General features: G+C 39.1%; 1 protein-coding gene across 6 annotated transcripts in view; it reads left to right on the top strand.

Annotated features, from left to right (window-relative positions):
• Window positions 1-19,016, top strand: part of CORIN (corin, serine peptidase) — a 173,940-nt gene extending 154,924 nt beyond the window's left edge. For 4 of the 6 annotated variants that reach the window (XM_074866115.1, XM_074866112.1, XM_074866113.1 and 1 more), the window contains 6 exons: window positions 7,907-8,029; window positions 11,051-11,100; window positions 12,609-12,783; window positions 16,106-16,377; window positions 18,056-18,189; window positions 18,660-19,016. In XM_074866115.1, coding sequence (XP_074722216.1) covers window positions 7,907-8,029; window positions 11,051-11,100; window positions 12,609-12,783; window positions 16,106-16,377; window positions 18,056-18,189; window positions 18,660-18,842 — 937 coding nt within the window. In that variant the 3' untranslated portion in view covers window positions 18,843-19,016. Of the gene's footprint in view, window positions 1-7,906; window positions 8,030-11,050; window positions 11,101-12,608; window positions 12,784-13,497; window positions 13,960-16,105; window positions 16,378-18,055; window positions 18,190-18,659 lie in introns of those variants that run through there. The other 2 variants (XM_074866117.1, XM_074866116.1) reach the window with 2 other exon arrangements.
• Window positions 19,017-19,659: the final 643 nt, after the last annotated feature.

Raw genomic sequence — 19,659 nt, 5'->3', positions numbered from 1 at the left:
GAGAAAAAAAAGATAATTAAATGACAGCGGTTAAAAGTTAGGTTAATTTAGCTGATAGTGGTAACACATTTTACAGAATATCAGTCTGTGTATTTGGGAGGTATAAGCACTGTGTCTGAAGCAACATTAAAGGTAATTATATTCTGCCTATTGCACAAAATTTGAGCTGTTTTCCTGGCTCTTGGCCAATTCTAATTCCACAGATGATGTGTTTCTCCAGTTTTTCACAGCACAACACATGCAATGTATTGTGCGATGCATGATGCAACATCACTGAAAACTCTGCAAGTTCCCAGTATTGTCTGAAAGGCTTTGGACTAATGGTGGCTGTTGTTCAAGTTGCGCAACCTGTGTTCATAGCAGTTACTACGTTTTCCTCTAGTGCAAAAAGAATGTTAGCCACAAAGTAAGTTTCTGTTTATAATGCTAGGAGCCTAATGGGAACTGTTTGTTCAAGTCTTAGGTTTCATAGTTTACAGCCAGAGGGTAACTATCAGATCATCTGATAGGACTGCCTGTTCATCTCAGGACAATTAATTTTGTTCAGAGACCTCCGAGTCCCAAATTTAAATACAGTAAAGCATGTCTCTGGCAATTAGGTTTCCTGCTAAAACAGGTAGAGAATGGAACAGCAATGACCATCAGTGCCTCAGATCAAGGATTAGCTATGTCTTGGTATGTGCTGCAGAGGCTATGCTGCTGAAGATGGGCATACTGTGCACGTTCAGAACATTATGTTAGAAGACTGTAGATTTGTCTTGATGTTTGGTTGAAACCGACCATATTCATAGACTCTGAAGTCCACATTTTTTGTTGATGAAATGGTGATCATAAAACCATGGTCTGCTCAGATCTGAAATTTGACAAAACCAGAAGTTAGTGGAGTTGTTCTGTTGCTCTATGGCAATGTAGTGGAATAGTTTTTCTTTCTTGTGCTGGATGAGGTAACAAATGCAATAATGATAAACTTCAGCAGCTTGTACCCAGAAGCGTACAGGGGAATTTTAGCTGATCTGCTTGTTCTGTCTAGCAGTATCAGCATAAAATCACAGCTGTTTACCGAGTTACTTGTTTATAAAAATCTACAGTAAGCTCTGCCACCTTCTGCTGCTGCTGCTGCTCCCTTTCTTGGAGGCTGCGCCACTGGTGATCCACTGAGACAGGTAGCTCCTTTTTCTTCTTTCCTCTGCCATAGCATCTACTCTGTGTATGTTTGTGGAAGGGAAAGGCCAATCTCTTATTGCTGCCTGGCCTTTTGTCTTTCCAAACACTTTCTCACTCTCTCTCTTTGGTACAATGTTCTTTAATAATATGTGCCAACTGAGCAGTCAAGTTGCTGGACCAATAATCTTTTGTTGTCACATGAAGATGCTTCCTAACCATTTCTGTAACAGAAATAGCAGAAGTTTAGTTTAATGTCTTACTTGCTTAAAAACATCACAGAAACAAAAAATTGAATACTTCTGTCCTACCCACACCAGACAGGAAACAAATGCTGTTCCAGCTCTGAAATAGGCCTAATTTGTTTTATATTAGTGCCCATACACACATTATTCATTACCTTCTGGCATAACACAAGGCTTCCTTTTTCAAGCCTGCTGTCACATGCGGCTTAAAACAATGGAATTATAGAAGCTGAACAGAGGCGTGTTACTGTTGCTTTGAAGGGAGAAAGAATCCAGTTTATGGTTTACACTTTATTCTAAATTTGCAGATTAATGTATTTGAGAGATTTCACGATGGAATAGGGAGAATGAGGTATTAGAACCATTGCTGTACAGAAGTATCCTAAAGTCTGTTACTTTTAATGGTGAATAGAATATTAACTTCATAACCTAAAATTAGTTCCTGCCTTCTATTTCGTCTTTTCATTATGATTTAGTATGCAAGTCATAATGTTCCTAATGTTTCACGCTTTGACTGTTGTGCATGGTAATCAGCAGGTAGCAGGCTAGAATGCTTTGAAAATTATTTCTTTAATATTTCCATTGTGCACTTATATAATGAAATTACCCTAAATGTTACTTTTCCCCATTGCGAGTATGTTTATAATGTAGAAGACAGACTAGGTTTTATTTTTTTTTTTTTAATTCTGAAAATCCCTCTTAAACACACATAAGGGAATCCATGGCTTGAAATTAAATGTATTAAAAGAATATTCTAATTTTTAAATTGAAAGTTGAAAAATTAGTAAAATCTAAGTTAGAATTTCCCACTCAGGTAGACATAAGTGCTACTGCAAATTAAAATGTCTTGCCTTTCTGATTTTATGAGTGACTGATTTTGTAGAATCATTGAATAACTTTTTTTTTTTTAAATGGTCTTATATTAAACTACTTAGATTAAAGAAATTAGATATGTTAGAATTATATGCGCCGTTTGATGTTCATTATATCTAGCAGACATCTTTCTGTGAAGCACCAAGACAAACTTGGCTGAGGCACAAGCTGTACAGTGACCTGGAAGTGGAATTCTAGAGACAGTGGAACTACAGTTCAAACTTACAAGAACTTGTATAGAACAATAGCATAAGTATCTGGAGAAAGAAACAGAAAAGCCAGGGATATTAAACAAAAAAAGGAAAGCAAACAAACAAAAACCCTAAAACAAAACCACAAAGAAATCTCAGCAAGACATACTATGTTCCTAAGATGGCAAAACTTAAGAATTACGGCTAGAGTAAGAAGATAATAGGTTATATGCTGATCCCCAAAGGAACTAGTTTTGCTGAAATTAATCCAAGAACATTTAAGGTTTATGGCTATGGCAGATCTCCATTATGGCTGCCAATAATGGTAGCCAGTAGTTTTGAGAAGTTGTGGAGAATGGCTACATAAGGCTAAAAACTGTTAGGTATGCCATCTTTCACTAAAAAGGGAAAAGAAGGAAGATTCAGAGATTTACAAACTAGTTGTCTAGCTTCAATTATCAACAAATAATTACAGAAGTATAAGGTCTTAATGACAGAATATATTTATCAATAACAAATCATGTCAGATTCCCTTAATTTATTCCTTGAAAAGGCAGAGACACTGTGGATAGGGAATAAACAGTAGATGTGATAGATTTTTAACTTTCTCACTACGGGAAATGAGTTTTAAATAAGTAAGGAGATATGGACAAAGATGAAATGGTACAAGACTGTTGATGATTTATTGTCAAACCATAAAGATGTATCTGTGGGGGGCTAGACACATCCCAGTGTGTCTGGGGTGATACTTAGTGTTGTCATGAGTCATTCAGATGATGGAGTGGAGAGCACACTTAATAATTTCTCATTCAGTATCAGGCTGGGAGGGTCTGAAAGCATTTTGGAGGACAGAATTGGAATGCAAAAATTTTTTGACAGACTGGAAAAATGGCCTGAATTAACCAGGAGCATTTATGTGTAATCCTCTGGTGTTAGATTTTGACTAGGTGGGCAGACTAGGTCAGCCGGAATGACCAGAGACCTAGAAAGCATGGTCTGTGAAGAAGGTTGAAAACTCTGGGCAGTCAGTCAGGGGAAGGGAGGTATAGGAGCCTTCAGATATGTGAAAGAAGCATATCTGCTGCAAAGAAGCAAGGAATAAACTGTTCTCCATTTGCAGTGGAAATAAGACAGAAGTAATGATCTTAAATGACAGGTAGGAAGGAAGATTTAGACCAAACATTAGAAACAAATTGCTAACTAAGTCCTGGAATATATTGACTGGAAATGCTGAGGATTCTCCATCATGAGAGATTTTTACATACAGAGCAGACAAAAACCTGTCAGAATGTAAATACAGTTGACCTTATTTTGGATTAGGGGAATGGATCAGATGGCCTCACAAGATTTCTCTTGGCTGAATTTTCAGATAGTTAACTGTTTTGGTTTACTGTTTAGTGAAAGAAAGCCTTGTGAAAGGATTTTTCTCATAGGTCCTAATCCCATTTCATTCTTGAAAACAGTGCAGAGGACCTAATGAAAACGTAGGTGAAAGACATACTTTTACCACTAAGATTGGTATTTCTATCACTTCAAATGTAGAGGGAAAAAAAATAAAACATTGCTGCTTGTTGTGCATCTATTGTAAATTTACTTAACTATGGCACTTCTGATACGGTCTTGGAGAAGTCTATAGCCTGAGACTACAGGCACCCTAAAGTGTATTAGTTGAGTGCTGTGTTTGAGCTCAGAAGCTGTAGCATAGTTCCTTTGGATATGAAGATTTACTGCAGATATTTAATGAGACACATGAGACTGTTAAATTTTTGTGGTCTATTCAGTAAAAGATTCTTAGAACCCCGTGGGTTTTAAAGTGATATTTCAGTACTCAAACGCTTCCATCCAAATAGCACCACGAGATGTTGTAAAGTCATGTGGATTCAGGTAGGATTTGTAAGTTATCTTTAAAGCCTGGCGGAGGATCTGGTCCAAAGGTCACCACTCAAAAGGCGTGCATTATTGTTACCATGGTATGAATGTCTTATGTATGCAGATATTGCTAACAAACTTACTTAAGTCATGTAGGTATTTCAGTGATGCTCTTATGTGTGAAAAAACTGTTCTAGTAACTGTTAGCCTTTTTAAAGATTAAGCTCTTCAGCATAGGTACTGGTTGCTACAGGGTATTTGTACTGTGGGTCAGAATCATGAAGTCCCCATTGTAACAGACATCTAGAGAACATCTAGTCCCTCTCTCACTTGACCAAAATGAGATCAGCTCACCCACTGCTCTGTTTAGCCAAGTTTTGAAAACCTTGATGGACTGAGATTCCACAGTCTTTCTGTTAGAGGGCTGCTCCACCTTCCTAGTGAAAGAGTATTTCCTTTTCATCCGCTATGAATCTCCAAAGCTGCAACTCTAGGTCATTTCCCCTTGTTTTACCATGCAGCACTATTGAGAAAAGTTTGATTTTGTCACCTTTTAACACCTTTTCAAGTAGTTGCAGGTTGCTATTGAATTGTTTCTTAGCTTCCTCTTCACAAGAGTAAAGTCCAATTCCCTCAACCTCTCCTGTACATCAGTGCCATAAGCCCCTAGAAAATTTGAAAGGCATCTGCATGACCCTCTCCAGTTTCTGAATATGCTCTTAAACTGAGGCAACTCAAAACTGCGCATTGTGTTCCAGGTATATATGGTTTCAGTCAACAAATACGGTTTCAATTTTGCTTATTGTTGCAGTACAGGCAATAATTAAAAGCATTAGTCTAAAATCAACACCAAGTTTCTGAAAAAAAGCTGTTCTGTTATATGTAAACCAGAGAGGGGGAAAAAAAAAAAAACTACAAAGAAGTGAAAGAGCCTCCTGAAAGTGTTTCATAAAAACAGTTCTTTATTTGGCTTGCCTGAAAACTTGGAAGATATTACATATGGCCACACACATGACTTTTGTGCAGATTGACTTAATTTAGGTCAACTTTGGCAGGTCACTAAAATAAAAAATCAGCAAAAGAGCTAATTTCAAACTCAAATATGTAGATTGATGTCTCAAAGTAATTAGCAGCTATAGCTTTGTTGCTGGAGTCTGTAAGAAACTCAGTAAAGCAAAATATTCTTAAGAAGTTATATAGCAGGAGTTGACGCAGTGCTCTCTATTGAAAGCTCCTTCTTCCCTTTTCTTTAGAGTGTGTCCACAGAAGAAATTGTGTGCTACGGCTCCAAGAGGGGCTGAGTAGAATCTGCTGCCTGCTGCGTTTCTGGAGCACAGAATGGGTGTAACTGAAATGAATCCCCATTGCTCTACCTCCCTCCTTTTCTCTGAGTGCTTTACAGTCCCTGGTGTTATGTCTGCATAGCAGCCCCTCCCTGGATACTGAAAGTCTCAGACCCAGAATCCCACACCAGCCCGGGTCCTTACTCTTCCTCTAACATTTTTCGCTGGTGTTCTCTCATTCTCTGGCAATTCCTGGTATGCTCTGGTCTCTACACAAATAGTAACCACTGTCTCCAGCTTTCTTCAGCTAGAAATGAGGCTCTTAGGTCCCCTTTATTCTATTTAAAATTAAAATAGATGCAAGGAGACAAGTGGTGGCCCTTGGCTATCTGAAAGAAAACCTTGTATAAACAACATCAAGGGGGAACGCTCTGTAGACATTTATAGAAGGCATTCTAAAGACATAAATTAGGACATACTGGTTTTGAGTGTATTATACCAAGCTGTGACCACCAAGGAAAAAATACATAGCCATAATTTTACTAAGTATAACACCTTGTATTAATAATTATAAAATTTCATACAGGCTTAAGTGTCTTGTGGGTTGTTGCCCTGGTTTAGAAGTACATATCTCCTTAATGATGATTATAGCATCACAAGCTGTTATTCAGAACTGCAGGTTTCAGTAAAATAATCTGGTATTTGGGATAATATAGATTGGGATCTATCAAATGGCATGATATTTGCACCTTTTTGCACATTCTTGAGTTACATATTTTATAGACCAGACACTGATTCCAACTACATAAAATATCACTGTACACAGTTATGAAACGGTGAACATAATTGTTCACAGAAGATCATAAGGCAGAATGTCATCTTAAGAAAAAAAGTTTGTGTACGTTTGGTGGGAAAAAGAGTGAGAAATAGGCAAATGATGGAAATGAAGAGGAGAGTTTTATGTGTTTGCTATAAGCAGGCACTGAGGAAGAAAGCTCTTTTTGCAGTAAACAACTTTCTTCAAATGAGGAGAAAATACTGTCTTTAAAAATGCTTGTTATTATCTGCCTGCACATTCTGGGTAGTAGATCATGGAATGATACGTGCTTAATGTGCCCAGAGAAGATTATGAAAAATAAGTCATGTAACAGGCGGGATCCAGGGCTGTGACCTCAGAGCCTAGTTAATTCTGCCAGCCCTGTTGAAAACATTTCCATATGATTGAACTGACAATTTTACCATAAAACAGAATTCTTTGATTGTTGTTAATTTATGCAATGAAGTGGGTAAAGGATGCTGCATTTTTTGTAAATAGTTAAAAAGAAATAGAGTTAATACTGAAAATTCCACTTAAAGACAAACTAATAACGTGGCTGGCATTCCTAGGTACTGCCATCAAAGATTAGGTTCAGAGGAAAGTTTTAGGACACATCACAGTTTTTCTGAACTTTTCTCATTCTCTTTTCCATGAACTAGGATTTAGAATTCAGTCTTTGACCAGTGTTCAGGAGAGCAGTCCTTGAAAATCCTTGTCATTGACAGGGATTGATGGCTACTCATGAGTGGTTCTGTGCTGGAAAGTTGGATAACTTGTAAAGCCATTTAAAAAATAAACTCTTTTTTCCATTTAGCAATTGAGATTTACTAAAACTGCAATTTCTTCGGTGGCTTGAGTCTATCAGGCAATCACTAAACTGAGGAGGTGGATATATGAAAATATCTCCTGGTGAATCATTCCAACTTACTTTCATATTCCTGTTAATTTGCTGCAGAAGGACAGGTTTGACATCATCGCCCATGATTTGTTCTGTTTAGCAAAGCAGACAGCTTGGTCTTAGAGATACTGTCAAGTAGTATTAACAACACCCAGACTGCTCTTTACTGTTAAATTTTAATGGATTTCCAAAGATAGGAATGTAAGAAAATATTTTTTCTTTTACCTCTTCTACGTATGAAGATGTATTTTTGGAGGCAAGAAACTGTGGAAACAGTATGTCAGTGTATACACTACAACAAATGCTACCAGAAGGCTCTTGCTGTTCCCAATTCCAATTCTGGTTCTTGTCAGAAAATACAGCATAAGTGGCAGTAGTTTGTTAGCTGGCCTGGCTTCTTGGGGTGATTTCATTCCCCTAACTATGATTCTGCCACATGTAGCTTTGACATAACATTCAGCTACATATCTTTGGAGTAAACGGGAGCCAAGCATTAGGGCCTCTTCACCTTCATAACTGTAACATAGCAATCTACAGGAAGGTCTATGAATGTCTTTCATTTGTTTCAGAGGACCATCCAAAACAGAAATTGTAACAGAGAATGAGGAAATGCAGCATCAAAAATGGCTGAATCTGCACTCAGACTGGAAGAATAAAAATGCATCCACGTTACACGCACTTCTAGTGAATGGGTAAGTAACAGGTAAATGAGATTTCACTGCTGTGAGTAATCACTTATTAATGGAGGATGACAAACTCTCTTTGGCAAGCTCTTTTCTCCCAGGGTATCTGTGTATAAATCCCAGCACATAGTCAAGCGAGTTGTTAAGATACAGTCTATAATGATTTTAGTGTCTACTACAACTGTAGTCTTTTTTCAGTCCACCTGTGAATTCTCAGGGGCCCATTCTGCCAGACTAATGGCATATGACTGACATAGAGGTGGTGCCCTTGAAGCAGCTGGACCAGACAGCTTCATTAAATCCCTGCTGACCGAGAAAGTCCAATAAGTACTCTGTAGCAAAACCTGCAGCAACATCTTACCATCCTCTGCAGTCCATGTAGCTTGGATTCATACATTTGGAGCAACCACAGCTTCTTCAGCAGAAGCTATATCCAGTTACAGTAGGTTTCCCTAGCAGCTCTGGCCTCAGATGGTGGTATATTCCTTTTAATTAAGTTGACTGAACAGGTAGTCGCTAATGAGAAGCCAGGATCTCATGGTTGAGACATTCAAAGTGTGACTTTGACCTTGAAGTCAATGAACTGAAACATCCAGGACAAATCTGGGGGAGCCACCTAACCCCCAGCTGCAACTGCATTCTTCAGAAAGCAGATTCACTGTTTCCCTGTTCTCTTTCAAATACCTAGGAGATTTCATAACATACTTCCTCCATAGAAAATCCTTCTGTTTCACAAAGAAAGACTGTCTTGTCTAAGTGCAGAGGTACAACGTGTAAAGACACAAATCTGAGGAATACACCTACTTTTCTTTTGCATGGCTCCATTATTTTCTGTAGTAAAACTTTTCTGTAATGGCAGAATACTAAAAAGATTGTGTCTGCAAGTACCAACTTTTGCTTTCTTACATCTGAGTTTTGTACTAGTTCTGTTTTACATGAGTATTTTCACCATTCATTTAAGTTCATTTTTATGTCTTCGTCTAGAAGAAGAGCCATTACAGGATGGTGCCTGATACTTGAAAGTTTTCTTCTTAACTCCTTTCTTTTCCTTTCTCACTGTCTCTTTCCACTAGCTTAATGGTATTTGAATGCTTTTCTGCAGAATAATACAAGAATAAACACCTTGGGTTGTGACCAGATGCAAAGGCAGGTCCACAATCATATTCTGTCCAGTCAGTGAAGTGCAATACAGACATTTCAAGGTACTTTGCCATGTTTGAAAGTGGTCTGCTAGGAAGAATGTGTGAAGGGATGGATTTGGAGCCTCTGAGTTACAAGATCTAGGAGCAAAAGATCCAGTTTTGCCCAAAGTACAAGTTAAAGGAGAGAAAACACCAGTAATGAGGATTATTGATAAAACTATTACAGAGATGAAAGTAGTATGTAGGAACAGATCAGTCTCCCTGAATCCAGAAAATGGGCAAACAAGAAATGAGAGGCTAAGGCCTTGCATGAAGAGTGAGGCTGTTCTTATTTTGGCTGCATCAGGCATCCTCTCTGGGTGTCTCTCATTGGCTGTGCATGTGCTGCGGATCAGGTGCACCCCATACTGATCTCCCAGTCATCCCACCAGAGGACCTGCAGGCCTGCCTCACTTACCACGTGCCTAGCTTGCTTTCTAGTACAAAGCAAATTGCACAGGGGACAATACGCGTTTAGTCTCCTCCCAACATGAGGCCAAGACAAGCCCGGGAGTTGTGAAGTGCTCCTGAGCCCTGCAGTCTAGGTGTGTTCATCTGGATCAACTTCAGCATCTAAAACATCTGTGCTGTGGAGTATGTTTTATGTTTAAAGGAGCTGTCAGGCTCCTGGACTACTGAGAACTTGGGCAAGAACTAACAAATGCACCCCTACTTTCATAAAGAGGGGATGGCACAGTGCAGGCTATGCAAATATAAAAGCTTGAAGTTATCTTTTTTGGAGCTGGCTGTTTGATAAGTTGAAGAAACGAGTGTGAAACATAGGTGTGACTAGTCTCAGTTATATATATATTTTTTTTTAATGGAGCACAAATCCCCCTCAAAATTGCTCATGGAATTTTCTTTCCTGAAATTTGTCATCTGTCTCTAGAAACAGAATTTTATGGTCTATGTTTTCAGGAACAGAAAGGAGACTGATTTTCACAGTATATGAATGGGTCATATGCAGCGTAAGGGACAGAAGTCTCATCAAATCACAGATTCAAGCTAATCTGGTGAGCTTGCTGGCACTCTAGTGTTGTGCCCACATTAGTATCTATGACTTAAAATCAAATGCCTCTTTTTAGGTGGTTGCAATTTTAAAGATACTGCCTACCTACTGATATTACAACCTTCAAAGAATTATCTGTAGCACAGCTAATCTGTGTAGCCAGTCTAAGTCAGCTCTGCATCTGCCTCAGAAAAGCACGTACATGGTAGGAATGAAAAAGTGGTGGAAATAAAAAGGCAGCCAGCTAGTTGAGCAGTAATGCTCACTGTTTTAACAAGGATCTCTCTTCCTTTGACAAAGAATCACTTATTTCCTCTCTCAGCTGAAAATTTTTAACGGAAATGATCGGGTTTTGTTGTTTTAATACTTGCTTTTGCAAGCTTCCTGGGTTTTTTCAAAATATCCAGACTTCTAGGGCATGAAAGATCATCTGTTATCAAAGGTATTTCAAAGTAAATTCTATCCTTCTGCTGTAAGGAAGAGGAGAATAGCAATCTCTGTGCTTTCAGGTGCCATAAATTAAGACTTGACAGACTGTACATCCCAGCTGACCTCGGAGCTGGATCAGTGCCCACAGAGCAAGGTAGTCTGCAAAATATGTAGCACCCACTCATGAAATGCACTGTAAAGCTGAACTAATACTTAGAATTATCTCCAGGCAGACTCTGGAAACCATGGATGATCTGGCATAAGAAACTCCTTGTGTTTCTTTTTACAGTTTGGGGGAATTTTTAATAGCTCGTTTACAACAACAAGTACAATACCTGTGCTGATCTGCAAATTACCAAAAATTACATCAATTAATTGAGATTTCCATCATGTTCTTGTTTCAATATTTAGACAGATGTGTCGAAGCAGAAGCAAAGTGGCTCTCTTTTGCACTAAAGAAGGTAAGAGAGAAGTGCATATAAAACAAAGATGTTTTTCAATATGTGTTAAATTACTTTAACAAATGCAGACGTTTAGTGCGGATTCATTCTGAAGTTTGACTGGACTTATGCAACATCCAGTTTTGCACTGTTTTTTCTTTCCCTACTCTACTCAGTTGCATCAGCTTTGCTTATTTTTTGACAACGAGGCTGTGTATTGCAGTAGCCCAGTCCTGCTCCCACAAAATGAATTCTGTCAGCAGTCAGGTTTCAAAAATTAATTTGATAAAACTTCATGCTGAAAATATCCTTAGGTTAGCAGGCTATCTGCCTGGGAGTTAAAGCTGTGAACTGTTTAGTTGTGAAGCTCAAGGGGACAGAAGAACCTGAAGTAGAAAGCTGCAGACCAAGTTTGTAGACACAGCAGATTGTGCAAGTTTAAGTGGTTTGAAAATGCAGAAATTCTTCATCTTCAATGAAATCCCATTCTGTAGACAAGGAGAGCTTTGCTGAAGAACACCGAAATTATGAATGAGCTTGACACAGGGAAAATTAATCACAAAGCATGAACTAAATTTGGGAAACTAATCAAAACATTTACTACTCTTATCAGAAAAAAAAAAGCAGCTCATAGGAGCCTGTCAAAGGTGTTTGCTTCTGACATATGTTGCTTTAAGTACACTTAAAACCCCTTGCCCTCTGAAGTTAAGTGAGCACAACAAGAATTAAAAGTTACAAATAACCATTGCTCCAATTTATTTCTTCACTGAATTCCCATGGATATATGCAATGGCAGCATATCGTCCCTTGGGAGGCTGACTGCAGAAACTGGTGGTGTTCTTTTGTTCTCTAAATCAAACTGAATATAAATAGTATAAATAATAACTTTGCCGTCTTACAAATCCAGAATATAAAGTGAAACAAAAGTGAAGGGCTATTTCAGAAAAGTAACTGTCTGGCAGATGGGAGTCTTGTATTATTTCCAGTGGAAGTAGCTTATAAAGTAGAATGGACAGAGTACTGGCATGTCTTCAGATCTTCAAATATTCTCCCACAGGCCAAGCAAGCCTGATGCTGTGTAGCTGAGTAAACAGTGTGACATCCACCGCACACCTGAGTTATTGCTGAGCAGATTTTCCAGAAGCAGTTCTTATGGATAGTACAAAGTAGCCCAAACACGTTGCTAGCTGAGAGAAAGGCAAGGACAGAAACCCAGGAAACCTTCCCAAGGGCAGCCTGTAAGTCCTGAGAGAAAGGAAGTCAGGATCCCAAACTAGCGTGGTTAGTATTTCAGGCTGAGCTGGTCAAAATTAATACCAGGAGAGCAAATCCTCTGATATAAAGGAAGGATGAAAATGGCTCAATGTGTTTGGTACTATTGTGTGGTTGTTGATGACTTAATTTACTGTATCATTCAGTGTAATTTCATAACTCTTTATATCATTCTGTGCCCATTTTCTTGCAGAAGGTCTTGTATGTGCTACCTTTGTGGTAACAATTAACTCCCTTCTGCATCTGTTCCTCGCTAGACTGTGGTCGTCGCCCAGCTGCTCGCATGAACAAGAGGATCCTTGGTGGTCGGACCAGTCGCCCAGGCCGATGGCCATGGCAGTGCTCCCTGCAGAGTGAGCCAAGTGGACACATATGTGGCTGTGTTTTGATTGCAAAAAGATGGGTCTTGACAGTAGCACACTGCTTTGAAGGGTGAGAGGGCTCAGACAGTTTTACTGCTCATATAAACGTGCACATGTGAATTACCAAGTCCTCCCTCCTCTACCAAATGCACAGGTGATGACCTTTGCAGAATGGTAAATTACAGAGGCCTAGTTTTAAGAGACTAAAAAAGAAAGTAAATGGTATAAACTGACATCAGCTTAGGTTTTCACATGCTTTATTACTCATTGTTGGCATCTGTACCGATGAAAGTTAAATGAAGATGTCGGAGGAAACAGGACAAGGAAGAAGACCAGAACACTAATCCTACACCTCTCATACAACATAAAAAGTCATTCTGGGCACCAGCATAGAAATGACCTTGGAAAAATGCTGTGGCAATTAGTAAAAATAAAAACTGAGTATTTACTCAACAGTGCAACTGACGTATTGAAGTCACTGCCTTTTCTAATTATAAATACTCCACTCCTTTATTAGGATTGCAATCATTAAAAAGTCAGTTTTAACCACTGCTCAGTGCCTCCTAGTATCTGAGGCCCTGTGGTGGATGGACAGTCTGGAGTGCAGAGGAAGTTTACATGTCCTAGGAATTGTCTTGGACATTGTCAGCTTTTTGGTGCTAGCAAACATTTCTTTTTAATGAACCACAGATTTTGGAGTTTATTACCTCAGTTCTTTTGTCTTGTACCTAAGTTTTTAAATAGGATTTCTAAAGATAATTGAAATGTGTGTTTTCTGCTGTAGTTAGCAAGTTCTTTCCTGCTACGCAGTTGTCATCAGTGCTTAATCCTGCTTTAAACTGGTACTTGCTCATTGGAAATTATTTTAGACTACACTAAACACCTACCTCTCTGTTCAAGCCAGCAGAAATTCTGTGGTAAGCAAGTATCTCTTGACTGATATTTCTTTATAACATTAATCATTCAAATTTTCAGTAATAATTTCAATTTTGTCTTTTTATTTCTGAAACACTGAGTTCTTTGGTATGTGTTGTGTTTTTCCTGGCTCTTGTGGTAGGGGCGAAGTTTGTGGCTTTTGTGTCCAAGCCAGAAGATGTCAGGCAGGTGATAGTGGGGGTATCCCAAGGTGTGAGGCTATTAATGGAAATGCTAGAGGAAATTACATTGGAGAGACCTCAGTTCTGACCATCACATCATATCAAGCCCTAAGGATGTTCAAGAGCTGATTTCATTCAGAGAGAAGAAAAGTAATAAGCAGAAACTTAGAAGACGAACCTAGATAACCGTCCTTCTAAACTAACAGAGTGCTGAACCTGAATGACACGAACAAGAATATTGTATTTATCAGATTTTGGGTTCTGCACAAGGAATTTCTCTTCTTTCCCCATCTATTTTTAAAAAAAGCTAAGCAGTATCTGGAATATTTCTTTACTTTTGGAAGAACCTTTTCTGGTGATCTAAAATAAAGGGTGGGATTTAGAGGTAGATCCTTCAGCAATATTGCACTGCTACTGAATTTCACAGGTAAGAGATTTTTCTTATTAGTGAAAGATAACCTGAGAAGGTGTTAAATTTATAAAGTAAAAATTCTCCCGTTTTTGTCAAACACAGAAAGACTGCCACTATATTTTGGAGCTGTTCATTTACTCCTCATTTAGGGCTAAATAATATCTGTGTGAGCTCAAGAGTATTACATGTAAAAGGTCTCTTTCACATTTGTATTATAAATGCCTTAAAGTACGAAGATGTTTTTTTTTAATAATTAATTGAGGAGTTATATGAACTTTTTTCTCTTCTGCCTCTCCAAAAAGATTTGAGGATATGTTCCCAGTGGCCTGAAATCTTTAAATTCTTCATAGCTTGATACAGCAACATCAAGATCTTGCTTGATGCCATGAAGCTTTCTTGATATAAAGTATTCAAAAATTTACCAAGCCCACTAGATAAGCCAACAATTAAAACAGATTCTAAAGTGTTCTGGTCCTTTAGACAAAATGCTCCATTTTGTGAAGTATTTCATGAAGTTCATGTGAAGTTTGGGATACAAAACATGAGGACCATATAACAATAATGCAGCAGAAAGTATTAATGCAGTCACGAATACTTGCAGAGGGCATAAATGGGCAGAGCTAAATTAAACATTGTGTCCTTTCCTAGTTTTAGCAGTATGGTCCCCAGAGTTTTGTCAAGATTGTTTTGAAATGCATTACACCAAAGCATCCAAGACATTAAGGTTTTTTTCTTAACTGTAGGACAATACATTCTGGCTGTGACTGCTCATTGCTCTGAGCAATGCTTTCTTACAACGTTCATAAACACAATAGCATATGAATATTCTTAGCACATAATCTTCGAACTTTATGGAAAAACTCAAACTGATCATGATGGTATAATGATCATTACAGTCTGAAATACCAGAATTTTCCTGTGACTTTTAAGATAAAAATAACCTTTATTTAGCAACCAAATCTCTTTACAAATTACAGAAATTACAGTCTGTTAAGTATGTGAAAAAGCTGAAATTCTGTATGCTTTGATTTACACTACTTTGATTAGGCTTTGATCTTGTCAAAGGTGCTTAGTTACATGGTACTGTCTTTCATCAGTTGTGAAAAATACTTCTTTGAGGGTTTTTAGAGTCACAGATTAATTAGGAACTTACCCTGTGACCAGTTACGATCAAGAGGTTACACCCTTGAAGTCTTTCATAAAGTCTGTGTTTTTCTCGTGTGTCTCAACAGACACTAGTTCAGTCTTCCCACTTGGATCATTTGCATTATTTTTTTGTGATCTTGGATAGTTACAAAAAGAGTCTTAAACAACTGTAAGAGTCAAAGTAATGTTTCAGCTCGGGCATAGGGAGTATGCTTGGCTCTGACTGAATGCCCAATAAATGAGGGACTTTTTCCCATGGCTAGCAGAAAAGATTTAATTTTCGTAATAGAATTGCTTCTTTGGGAATCCTTTGGGACTTCAGCTAGACTTACTGCTGTCAGCAGCATACTACTGAACAATATTGCCACCCCACAGAAATTTGTACATGCCCACCACTGAGGATGTGAGCACCTAAGACTTGGGCAGGATCCCAGGGATGATTTTGAGAGCCTTTGGCATTTGATACAGCAACTAATAGGTGGTTACGTGTCTTCTGAAGGTGCGAGCTTTAATCATTTGGTAACAAGCAGGAAGGAAATGGAAAGCATTGTCTTTTATTCCTTGGATCTTAGCTGTAAGTAACAATGCCTAAGTATTTGTTTTTTCTTGTAGCATTTGTATGTGTAATGCTTTGCAAAGTACAATGGGCAAAAAAGTCAGGGAGATAAAGTTCTCGTGTATTTTAACTTAAAAGAACACTCTTGATGGAAAATTTCCATTTTTTCTTTTTTACAAAGGAGAGAAAATGCGGCTGTTTGGAAAGTAGTGTTTGGGATCAGCAACCTTGATCATCCATCAGGCTTCATGCAGACTCGACTAGTGAAGACCATTATCCTCCATCCACGCTACAACAGAGCAGTCGTGGACTATGATATCAGCATTGTGGAACTAGATGAGGACATCAATGAGACAAGCTACGTAAGACCTGTCTGTTTGCCCAGCAAGGACCAGCTGGTTCGGCCAGATACCTACTGCTACATCACAGGCTGGGGACACATGGGCAACAAAAGTAAGATGAATATTTCTGGGCATCTTGGAAAAACACGTTAACCTGCTGCTGAGTTAATCAAATAAGTGATCCCATTACAAAGCTTTATCCGTGTATATTACTACTGGACCTTATTAAATACTGGGGAACAGTAACTACTCATGAAGGGATCTAGCTGTGACTAGAGCCTAGCTGTTCCAAATCAGCAGCCTGAATTTATGCTCCTTAATCTTTATTTAGACAAATAGCTTGATTTCAAAAAATGTTGAGGATCTAGAAACTCCTATCAAGAAAGTCACCTGAATGTATTATCATTTTACTGGTTTAGGCTGTATTCAGAACTGTACTGAGAAGGTATCAGATCATCAGGGCCAGGGCAACATTCTTAGTTCTGTGAAAGCAGAAGGCACTGAAAGCACTGGCATAGAGGCTGAATGAACATTTTCTTGAATCAATGCTGTGTCACACTTTGGACATGTGACATGATTTATTCCACCCAGGCACAATCACAAGTGTTGTTTTTGTCTCTCCAAAGAGAACATTAGTGTGTTTTCTTGTTCTGTGGCTGCTGTAATCCTCGGGTCCCACAACAAGAACAGTTGTTATGTAAATCTTTGTTTAGACAAAACAATTCTGCATGCATCATATACAAATTATCCTGGCCCCAACTCAGTCAATGCTCTTGCCATTGTGTTTCTCCCTTTGCTATTATAGTAATTACTAGGGAAGGCTGCATTTCTGTACACCGGAGAGGGAGATTTTCCTTTCAGTATTGTTTCAGCTGGGACTGGACCTCTAGTGGCCAGGTCAGACATGTGGCAAAAATTAAATTGCACAGGGATAGGCTGTTTACTAGCAGCTCTACCCATCCAAAAATACCTTTTATGTAATGTCAGGGAAGAAACCCCCACAGAATCATTTTGCATCACTGCTAAGTGGAGTAAGGTTCTTTGTTATCTAATGTGGTTTCAGTGTTGGTTTTAAAGGTTTTATGTTATGAGGCATCAAAAATCATCATGGCTACACAGCATTTAGTACTTCACGCCCTAGGTTGAACAACTTTCTTTAGAATTTGAGCTCAGTCCGCTGCTTAGACTAGGAAGAAGTCCTTTATTGTCTCCTGAATGTGCTAAAATAATTTCAATAACCTTTGAATTCTGATTCCCTGATACATTCTCTAAGTCAAATTTACCCAAACATAACTCAAAAAGGCTGCGATTATACCAAGCCTTACTACGAGAGTCACCAAGAAACAGGGAGATCCTGCCACGGAACAATGAGTCAAACCTCTCCTCCACCTCCCTCACATTACTGTTTTCCAGCCAATACTGCCCCATCTCCAGAGTCCCGTAGCACATCACGTAAAGGTGCTCTCCCTCCTCAGTCTGTCTGTGTGGATGCACAATGACCAGCAAGTGTCACGCCAGTCCCCCTGTGCTTAGTCCTTCTCCGGAATGCAACACATACACTCCAGGCTCAGGTGCATGACAGTCACAAATCCTGTGATGCAGCAGTGCAGAAAACCACCTGCTTTCACCTTAGCTTTGTGCAAAAGGGGAACTTCTCACCTTACATCTAATATAAAGTAATATTTATAATCTATCCTAATGGCAGTATTTATCGTATCTCAACGAGCCATCATAGCTAAGTATTTGTGTGTTTGTGTGTGTATAGTTTAATGCTTAGTTCTGTTTTTCAGTGCCTTTCAAGCTTCAGGAAGGAGAGGTTCGCATCATTTCCTTGGAACAATGCCAATCATACTTTGACATGAAGACCATCACCAGCAGGATGCTGTGTGCTGGCTATGAGTCTGGCACTGTGGACTCATGCATGGTAGGTCTCTCCCTAAGGAGAAACCCACAGCCAGACTTGCTCTTAGAAATCAGAGTACTATATGGTGTTTATTAGGTATAGCATACTTCATCTACTCTAGGAATGACAACTGTTATTTAGATATTTTAATCCAACTTTTATTATTAATATTGGTGTAACCAACTTCAGTTTATGATAATGAAATGCTGCTTGAAGACTCTAAGGTTTATCTGTATTATTTAACTATTAGACCGATTTTTTTTTTTTTTTTTAATTTGTATGAGCCTTTTGCAGGTCATTTTTTGCACAAATCTAACAGAATAAATACTGGTAACACTGCATGCTGCTGCATAGTTTGGCAGAGCAGCCAGTTTTTACAGGCGAGTTACTTATTAAAGGCAAACCGCTGTAGGAACCGAGACACAGCTTTAACCATATGACGGCTGACCACATGTAGCCCCTATAGACTGTTTTTTTCTTTCATGTTGCAGGGTGACAGTGGAGGACCACTTGTGTGTGAGCAACCTGCAGGGCGCTGGACTCTGTTTGGTTTAACATCTTGGGGCTCTGTCTGCTTTTCCAAGGTTTTGGGACCTGGAGTTTACAGTAATGTGTCACATTTTATTGAGTGGATTGAAAGACAAATATACATCCACACCTTCCTGCTAAACTAACTCCAGATGGTAAGAATTGTGCTGACAGGCAAAAGAAAAAAGGAATCAGCACTTCAATACTGAAGATTTTGCAGTCCAGAAACTCCATGGAAAGGAGTTTCAAGCTCTATGTATTCTTGTTGTGGAGCTATGGAATTTGCAGTGTATGTTAACAGTAAACCCTCTGCTGGTGAATATACTTTGGGGTAGCATTAATAATCCTTTTGACTTTTCTTTTAACTGTGTTGTGGTGCTATTCCAAACACAGCAAAAGGCTTAAAAGAAAAGAATCAGCCATTTTCTGCCTTTCAGCTATTCAAACTAAGCAGTAGCACAGACTAGAAAAACCTTTTTCAGTAACCTATTTTAATACTATTCAATTAGTAGCACATGCATTTTCACTCAGTGTCACGAGGAACGAACTCAGTGCATTCTGACGGCACAGACAGGACGTATATCCGTGAGGGCAACCCCAGGCATGGCCGCACCGTGCGCGGGAGGGTGGGGGAGAGATCGAGGGGTTTGTACGTCCCTGCAGCACATGGAAGTACACGTGCAGGTGTTCAGAGGGGCGCAGCCGTGTGCTGCTGGTGCCCCTGAGCGAGCGCGTGCTGTCCCCCAGAGTGGCTGACTTCCCTGGGCCACCTGGGCTCCACCGCTTCTCTTCCCAGAGCCAGCCTGGGCATCTCTGCAGGGCGATGGAGGGACCAGTTGGCCAACACACCCATAACTACCATTTGAGGCACCCGACACCAAAACTCAGTTGTTCAGATGCTTTGGACAGTTTCTACCACTTAAGTTTTCTGAAACTTTCAATGTCTTAATGTGTCCAGGAGAC

The sequence above is a fragment of the Strix uralensis genome, chromosome 4 (genome assembly GCF_047716275.1).
Source record: "Strix uralensis isolate ZFMK-TIS-50842 chromosome 4, bStrUra1, whole genome shotgun sequence".
Lineage (NCBI taxonomy): Eukaryota > Metazoa > Chordata > Aves > Strigiformes > Strigidae > Strix > Strix uralensis.
Note: the sequence above shows the minus strand (reverse complement) of the source record. Positions and strands in the feature narration are given on the sequence as shown.